The sequence below is a fragment of the Lipotes vexillifer genome, unplaced genomic scaffold, assembly GCF_000442215.2.
Source record: "Lipotes vexillifer unplaced genomic scaffold, Lipotes_vexillifer_v1.1 scaffold1129, whole genome shotgun sequence".
NCBI lineage: Eukaryota > Metazoa > Chordata > Mammalia > Artiodactyla > Lipotidae > Lipotes > Lipotes vexillifer.
The window spans coordinates 1536867-1545301 of NW_006789022.1; the positions used below are offsets into that span (position 1 = coordinate 1536867).

An 8435-nucleotide genomic window follows, 5' to 3' on the forward strand; every position below is an offset into this window, starting at 1 on the left:
GGGAAAGACTTGCAGTTCAAACTGAGACACGCCGAATTTGAATGGATGAAAAGGAGAAAAAGACTGTGTCAGTGTGGTCCTTGAAACATTACTCATGATGGGCTGGGGGGGCCAGGGATGGAATGGAAACCACGTTATTCTTTGGCAGGGGTCCTGCCAGCCAAACACAGCTCACCACCTGTTTTCATATGGCCTGTCAGCTTTTTTTTTTTTTCATTTTTAAATGGTTGAAAAAAATGGCATTTCATGATGTGAAAATCATATGAAATTCATATTTCAGTGTCCATGGGAACACATCCATGCCCATGCATTTACATATTATCTATGCCTGTTTTTTAATTTATTTATTTTTGGCTGCCTTGGGTCTTTGTTGCTGTGCGCGGGCTTTCTCTAGTTACGGCGAGCGGGGGCTACTCTTCATTGTGGTGCGCGGGCTTCTCATTGCGGTGGCTTCTCTTGTGGAGCACGGGCTCTAGGCACGCGGGCTCCAGTAGTTGTGGCACGCAGGCTCCAGTAGTTGTGGCACGCGGGCACAGTAGTTGCGGCTTGCGGGCTCTAGAGTGCACGCTCAGTAGTTGTGGCACACGGGCGTAGTTGCTCCACGGCATATGGGATCTTCCCAGACCAGGGCTCAAACACGTCCCCTGCATTGGCAGGCAGATTCTTAACCACTGCACCACCAGGGAAGCCCTATGCCTACTTTCAACTACAACAGCAGAGTTGAGTCATTGCAACAGAGAAGTACAGCTGGCAAAACCTGTAACATTTACTATCTTGTTTTTCACAGAAGTTTGCTGACCCCTGACTCTACCGGATACTCAGAGCCTGTATAAAAAATATACATGAAGATTTAAGCTTATCAAGCTATAATCTTAAGAAAAATGAAGAAAAGAGAATAAAGATTTAGGGGCTTCCCTGGTGGTCCAGTGGGTGGGACTCTGCGCTCCCAACGCAGGGGGCCCGGGTTCGATCCCTGGTCAGGGAACTAGATCCCACATGCCTGCTGCAACTAAGAGTTCTCATGCCACAACTAAAGATCCCACGTGCCGAAACTAAACATGCTGCAACGAAGATCCCACCGCAACTAAGCCCCAGCGCAGCCTGAATAAATATAGTCTTTAAAAAGAGTAAAAAGATGTAGATCTACTCCAAGAAATCTATAAACTTCAAAAAAAAAGTTGCAGAATACTGTTAAGAAAAATTATCCAAAATTTGGAATACAGACGGTAGCATGACCTTCCAATATCATACTGGGGCACTGTTTCAGAAGCCCACCCAAGGATTATTTAATTACCTATAGGAGCGTATATTTGTTTGATATTGCTATTTAGATATTGTCCCAAAGAGATGCAAAACATCTATATCCAATGGAAAAATAACCTCAAAATTTGGTTTGTTTGCCCTGTAGGATACCAGCCAATTTTGTATCTAACCTAGTAATCATGTTCTAATATTCCTCTTTAAATGCCTATCAATATCCAGCTCCTCAAGATGCATTACTACCTTACTGAAGGGGAACCCCTTCACCGATGAGTTAAGACATCTTAGTTACATGTTTATTCTTTATTTAGATATATTTTTAACCTTCTGAAAATTATACTTTGACAGTACATATGGTGTGATTTTGTTTTTTAAATTATGCATGTAGATGTACACGTAGGTGTATGAAGTTACATCAAGAAGGGACTCAGGGCTTCCTAGTGGCACAGTGGTTAAGAATCCGCCTGCCAATGCAGGGGACACGGGTTCAAGTCCTGTTACAGGAAGATCCCACATGCCGCGGAGCAACTAAGCCCCTGCGCCACAACTACTGAGCCTGCGCTCTAGAGCCCGCGTGCCACAACCACTGAAGCCCATGTGCCTGGAGCCCATGCTCCGCAACAAGAGAAGCCACTACAATGAGAAGCCCGCACACCGCAACAAGTAGCCCCCGTGGCAGCTAGAGAAAGCCCGCGCGCAGCAATGAAGATCCAACGCAGCCAAAAATAAATAAATAAAACAAATTTAAAATAATAATAATAAATTTTTTTTAAAAAAGAAGGAACTCAAAAGATGCCCACTCACCGAACTGTTGAAGGGGTTACCTCTGTAGGTATGGGGGTGGAGCGGGGAGACTGGTACATTCTCATCTGTATGCCTGTGTATGATGCAAATCTTTTACAAGAACATATTCATACACTGTGGGGGTAATTTTTTTAAATGACATTGAGGTAGAAGCCCTAACATAAAAACGTTCGTTTGTATTCAAATGAGAACTAAAGTGCAAACAATTGTTTCAATGGTGTGAACACAGCTGGGCATCGGGCAACACCCCTTCAATGTGCTAAGATGGCGGTCTGAGGGTCTCTTGTGATTAATGACGCTGGGCAGCAATAATGGATGGTGGTGCCAGGCTTTATTTAACCTCACTGCTTCCAGGCAGGAGACTTCCGGTCTTGAGCTGACCGGGGACCTGACTTCCGGGGCAGACAGTCAGGCAGGAGGCAATGGGGCTGTTGGCCAAGTTCAACATCAACTCTTCTTCTGCAGTACTTTAGTTCCCGGGAGTTTGCATGTCCCTCCACACCATTTCTGGCCAGTTTTCTGACTTATTTTGTTGACAGTCCTGGAGTTCTCACCTCTCACATGTACAGAGGAAACGTTTTTTTCTTGGCATCTAATTGTCCCTGCCCATTCCACAGCCTCGGGTAGAAGTGGATATTAGTCTTAGTACTGATTCCCTCACTCATTGGCTGCGAAAACTTGAGCTGACAATCCCTCTCCGTGCCCCAGGCTTGTGTGTAAAATAGGATTTGTGCCACCAGTCCCAGCTTTCTCATGGGACTCCTGGAATGGTAGAGACAATGAGTGTTAAGATGCTGAGTGCTGGCAGGCAGCAGAGGGGAGAGCTGGTCAGCATCATGTGTTGGAAGAACATCTGGGGAGAAGACGGAAAAGCCAGTTGCTCTCCAGGGCCCACCTGGGGAGGATGTGGGAAGGTCCTGGGACAGCTATGGAGAATCTGTTGTCCCTTCCCTTACCTCCTCCCCATTAGGGGTTGGAACAAATACTTGGAGCTTGTGATCTAGCCCAGGCCTGCCCTCACCTGGTTACATCCTCCAGTTCTACTGGAGAGATCTCATTAGGAGAGATTACACCTGACCTCTCATCTGCCTAAGACTTGCTGAGGACCTACATGCCCCTTCACATTTTTTTTTGGCTGTGTTGGGTCTTCGTTGCTGTGCGCGGGCTTTCTCTGGTTGTGGCGAGCGGGGGCTACTCTTCGTTGTGGTGCGTGTGCTTCTCATTGTGATGGCTTCTCTTGCTGTGGAGCATGGGCTCTAGGCACGCGGGCTTCAGTAGCTGTGGCTCACAGGCTCTAGAGTGCAGGCTCAGTAGTTGTGGCACACGGGCTTAGTTGCTCCATGGCATGCGGGATCTCCCCGGACCAGGGCTCAAACCTGTGTCCCCTGCATTGGCAGGCGGATTCTTAACCACTGCGCCACCAGGGAAGTCCCCCCTTCGCTTTTCTGAGCCCCAGTTCTTCATCTGCAGAATGTGCCCACACTACCTCCTGCGTGGAACTGTTGAGTACTTAGAAGATTTGCCCAAGAGCACAAAGTGTGTGGGCTGGGATGGTGAGGTACGCTGTCCCTCCCTCAACACGCTAGGGCCCCGCTGCTCTGTACCTTTAGCCCAGCCCCCCTCCACAGTTCAGAGCTGCCCTGGCCACCCATGAAACACTCCTGTATTGGCTGGAAACAGCCTGTGCTCAAAAATCTTGTTCTCTATGTCCTCCTGATTCTAGAATCCTACGGCTATTCCAGACTGTGTGCTCCAGAACCGGAGGGGTCGGCTGCTCCTCCTGGGCAGTGTCCACTTGCTCAAGCTGTACCACCTGCCTTGAGTCTGTGCTGCCGCCTGGATGCGGTGGCGGGACCGCGTGGCCGTGCTCTTCTTCCCACAAGGCATGATTCTCACCATGGCTGCACTGATGCTCTTCTTCATACACCTGACCGTCTTCGCCAGCGACGTGCACAACTTCTGCATCACCCACCACTATGACCGCATGAGCTTCCGCTACACAGTTGTCCTGATGGTAGGCCAGGGCAGGGGCTCGAGGGCTGGTCAGGGGAGGCCCAGGGGCTGATGGAAACCCCCCTGTTGTGTCAGGGGGCCACTCTCCCACGGGATGGGGCCTGTAGTTCTCCCAGGTGGTCGGCATCTGCTGGGCCGCCATGGGGTCACTCTACGCTGAGATGACACATGACAAGTTTCGTCGATGCTTTTCCCTGACCGTCCTGAGTGAGTAGGGTGTACGCAGGGGGAGTGGGGAGCTCTGGAGCCCTGAGATGCAGCAAGGAGGGGGCAGGCGAGGCTGATGGGGGCTCTCTCCTCTGCCCAGTGCTCAACGGAGCCATGTTCTTCAACCGCCTGTCCCTGGAGTTTCTGGCCATTGAGTACCGGGAAGAGAACCACTGAGGCCTGGGGCCCAGGCTGAGAAGGGGGAAGGAAAAGGCTGCTTCGGGTGTTTTAATAAAGTCTGTCATTTATTTCCACCTGTCAGCTCCTTTGCGGGAGGGAGGGGGAAAGCTGGAGACCCAGGAGGAGCAGGTCAAGACAAATGTTTGATCTGCAGGAGCCCCAGGCCTAGCCTGCAGCCACTCTGGTGGACTTGGCTTTGGGCCTGGGATCTTAGTGTCTCAGGCTTGAGGAAGAGGAGCAGAGAAGGGCCCCTGGACCTCCCCCGCTACCCACCTCAGGCCCCCAGCTCCTAGGCTGGCCCAGCCATAAGCAAGGGCTCAGGAGGGACCCACACGGATGTGAGGGTTCATGAGTGGGTCCAGGTTGGGATCGCTGTCAGCCGCAGCCCGGCCCAGGCGAGACATGAGCGCAAGGAGGGCCAGGAAGCCCAGCAGCCCCAGGAGCAGCAGCAGCCCTGCCCGCTGGAGCAGGGTCAGCGGCCGCTTACGAGACCCAGCCCGGCTCCTGGGGGGATGAGGGGGAAGTCAGGTCAGGCCTCCAGTCCCCGGTGGCCCCTGCAGCCGGGAGAGGAGCCCCAGCCATGACGCTCGTCTTCCGGCCCCAGCGCCACCATCCCTGAGCCTGGTTTCCTCAAGGGTGGTCATCCCTGCACCTGCCCACTACCAGGCTGACTGTGCAGCTCAAACCAGCTGAGGCAACAACTGTGTTCTGAAACTTGAATGTGTTGGGCATAAGGAGAGTCACAAAGATTGGGGGGTGTCAGAGCAGGAAGTGGCCTCAAAGAGCCCGAGTCCGAACCTCATACGTAGCATGCAAGGAAACACCCGGAGGGGGGCAGACCCAAGCCCAGGCTTCGGTGCACAGCCCCTATATCAGGTCTCATTATTATCCAGAACAAGCCCCTTTTGTCATGAAATCGTCCTGCCAGGGTCTCTGGCTCTCACTTCCCCTCCTCCCCCTTCCTGGCATCCTGCCTCACCTGACCCCATGTACCTGAGCAGCTGGGCCAGCCAGCCCAGGGCAGGCCGGCGACGGTACTTGTCATCATCACAATCCCCATGGAGGCCTGGTGCCCGGTCATCATCCCGCGTGTCATACACCTTCCTTGGGGCTGAGGCTGCAGGGGCAGAGCCACCGGCATCCACAGGCTCAGGAAAACTGGCCCATAGCGGGGTGGGGAGAGGGGAGGGCAGGAGATCCCGGCCCTCCTCAGCCTAACAGAGCATCTCGGAATTGTGGGGAGGTAACGTCTGTGATGGAGTGAGGAAGGGTCCCTGTGGGTGGGTGTCCAGACCCCCGAGCTCCCTCCACGCAAAGCACCCCACTCCCATTCTATCCTCCTCTGGCCTGGACAATTCCCTGGCTCACCGTGAGTCAAAGGCTCAGGATTGCCCATGTGGATCACCATGTGCTGCTCGGGTCGGCTCGGGGAAGCGGGGGGCCGGGGGACTTGGCTGCAGAAGGCTGGGGCAGCAGAAGCGCTGGCTATCTCCTCTTGTTTGGGGCTACCACTGGCTGTGGGCAGGAAGAGAGCTGTCAGCAGAGCAGGGAGGCAAGGGCCCCAACAGCAGGTGGAGACCACCACTTACCATTAAAGCTGGACCAGTCAGAGAAGTCGGAAGTGTTGAGGGGCTCGGGCTCTGGGCTCACCACCTCGTCAATCTGGAGGAAAGAACAGATGTCACCAGCCTGCCCAGTGCTTTCCCCACCCACCCACCTGACCCAGGTGGGACCCAGGGGATACAGGCTCTCACCAGAGGAAGACCCAGTCCTGCCCGGGCCCAGTTGACTGTGGCCAGCTTCTCTCTCAGTGCGGAGGCCACGGGGCCGGCCAGGTTGCTTGGAGGGAAGATGGGGCCACTGCAGCTGGGGCACTGGTAGCCAGCAGGTGCTGTGTTTCGGGGTAGCTGGGCAGCACGTTCATTGAGGCAGGCCCAGTGGAAGAGATCTGAGGGCCCACGAAGTAGTGGAGGGAAGACATGAGGAAGAAGACACTCAGGACCCCTACAGCCCAGCAAGAGCCCCCAGCCTGCTGCAGAGACACACGCCACACAAGCGTACGCCCAGGGCCTTCTCCTGCCCATCCTTACCCCAGGTCCACTTATTCCCTGGGACTTTGGCCTTCCTGGCCACCACTATCTAAGTCAAGGCAGATGCTACCAAACTTCTCAGCCCACTAGGGGGTGGGGGGGTGGGTGGGAAGAAGATGCCACCTACCCTTTGCATGAGTCCTCTCTGGACTCGCACTCATCACAAGCTCACTGGGCTAACAGCTCATCAAGAACAGTTTCAGAAAAGGTTACTAGACATACACATAGGAACACGTATGGGTGTACACATCCATGGGCACAGAAATACACGTGTTTATACACATGTCAAACGCAGGTGCCATCCCCTACATCCATACATACGGGCACACTAACTCTCACATACACATCTATACACTCACGTCTGCTAACACTTAAGCACCCTCATCCAGGAATTTTCCTGCAACCCCACAACACACCTGTGCTTATATGTTCACATACAACAGTTACCCATTCATTCACCCATAGTACTAATGAATACACTAACACTTATGTAAAGACACAATGCAAGTTCAATTCATGCACATATAAACACACAGTGAGAAACACATACATGGAGTGCACTCTTTTACACTAGTTCCTTCAAAAAGTGGAGCTAAGGCTCTTACACCAGAGTCAGGTCAAGGTCATGACACATGCCCCTGCTGACTTCTTTTAGCTGACATTACTGTGAGGGATGCAGTTCCTCTCTGTTTAATCTTGGAATCAGAAATGGATCCTTAATGTCTGAAAGCCCCATGCTTTCAGCTCACTGCTGGTATGGCCAGCTACTGCTCACAGCTACAACCACACCCACAATTTTGACTGGCTCTCGCTCAACCCTAGAGATTGGCAGGGAAGAAGCCAGAAGCTTTAATTTTTAGGGAAAAACACTAAGGCCTCGAAAGGGGAAATGACTTGCCTGAGCTCACACAGCAGGTAAGTAACCTAGCTGGACCACAATCTGGGGCTCCAGCCTCCCAGGCTTGAGAGGTCACTGTCCTGCTGCTTGGGGAGTGCCTGGAAACTGGTCACGCTGGGCCTGTCCTGATCCCCCCATAAGGTGCCCAGGCCTCACCATAACAGACCAGGCGGGTTGTCTCCCGGGCGGCCAGGGGTATGTTGCAGAGACGGCAATTGGGGTTGTAATCGCTATCTTGGAGCCACTGCAGGTAGGACTGGACGATGCACTGAAGTGGGAGAAAGAGGTCACAACTGGAGCAAGAACTCCACAGCCCATCTCCCCAAAGCCCAGATGCCTCTTTTTCTCTCATCACAGAGGAGATTGATCCTTCTGTTTGACCAATCAATAAACATTTATTGAGCACACACCGTGTGCCATACTCTGACTTAAGCACTGGGGATACAACAGTGAACAAAATAAACTAAGTCCTTGTCCTTGTGGAGCTTCCATTCTTGGGCCAGGCCCTTCATGGATTTGGAGGAAGTCAATACTACCTGCCCACCTAGTGCCCTGCTCAGCCGCTCCTCTGAACACCCACCTTGGCGTGATTGGCTACCAGGCAGTGCTCGCAGACGTTGACCCGGTGCTCGAAGCAGAATAGGTTGGTCACCTTCCTCTTGGGGCACTTGCAAAGCCCCATAGTCGACCCTGAGCAAGGGGTCTGAGTTGGCAGGGAGCCAGGTTCTGGTGGCCGCCACAACGCACTCACCAGCCCAGTTGTTTCCACTCTTACCCGCCCTAGACACCTCTCGTACTCAACCCAACCCCAAACTCCTGCCCACCGTCCCTCTCCATTCCGGCCACGCCCCCTGCATAAATCCCACCTCCGGAGACCCCAGATTCCTCCCACATCCCAAACCTGGCCAGGCCCCTCCATCAGTCTCTCCGATACCACCGGCCCCGCCCCTAGGGGCCCCTCCCGAGCCCCACCCCCTCCAAGC

The 8435-nt window shown here is 53.3% G+C and overlaps 2 protein-coding genes and 1 non-coding gene across 4 annotated transcripts in view; 2 read left to right on the forward strand and 1 right to left on the reverse strand.

Moving 5' to 3' along the window:
- Positions 1-912: 912 nt before the first annotated feature.
- On the forward strand, positions 913-985 carry TRNAG-CCC (transfer RNA glycine (anticodon CCC)). Its single transcript has one exon. It is a non-coding gene; the product is annotated as a tRNA-Gly (tRNA).
- Positions 986-3825: 2840 nt separating this feature from the next.
- Positions 3826-4538, forward strand: CATSPERH (catsper channel auxiliary subunit eta). The gene is made up of 3 exons (XM_007462023.1): positions 3826-4078; positions 4185-4284; positions 4385-4538. The coding sequence occupies exons 1-3, from the start codon at positions 3905-3907 to the stop codon at positions 4459-4461; spliced, it is 351 nt and encodes a 116-aa protein (XP_007462085.1). The 5' UTR covers positions 3826-3904; the 3' UTR covers positions 4462-4538.
- ZFPL1 (zinc finger protein like 1) overlaps positions 4507-8435 on the reverse strand; it is a 4299-nt gene continuing 370 nt past the window's right edge. The window contains exons 2-8 of one of the 2 annotated variants that reach the window (XM_007462021.1): positions 8033-8142; positions 7609-7720; positions 6219-6412; positions 6054-6126; positions 5833-5979; positions 5458-5581; positions 4507-4968 (exon numbers count right to left, since the gene is read on the reverse strand). In XM_007462021.1, the coding sequence (XP_007462083.1) occupies positions 4782-4968; positions 5458-5581; positions 5833-5979; positions 6054-6126; positions 6219-6412; positions 7609-7720; positions 8033-8134 (939 nt within the window). In that variant the 5' untranslated portion in view covers positions 8135-8142 and the 3' untranslated portion in view covers positions 4507-4781. Of the gene's footprint in view, positions 4969-5457; positions 5582-5832; positions 5980-6053; positions 6127-6218; positions 6413-7608; positions 7721-8032; positions 8143-8435 lie in introns of those variants that run through there. The other variant, XM_007462022.1, reaches the window with a different exon arrangement.

Excerpts from the sequence above, each read along its gene's own strand:
- CATSPERH (XM_007462023.1), top strand. The coding sequence starts at position 3,905 with ATGCGGTGGCGGGACCGCGTGGCCGTGCTCTTCTTCCCACAAGGCATG. Across the intron at positions 4,079-4,184 it reads GCTACACAGTTGTCCTGATG|TTCTCCCAGGTGGTCGGCAT; the intron begins GTAGGCCAGGGC and ends TGGGGCCTGTAG. Across the intron at positions 4,285-4,384 it reads CTTTTCCCTGACCGTCCTGA|TGCTCAACGGAGCCATGTTC; the intron begins GTGAGTAGGGTG and ends TCCTCTGCCCAG.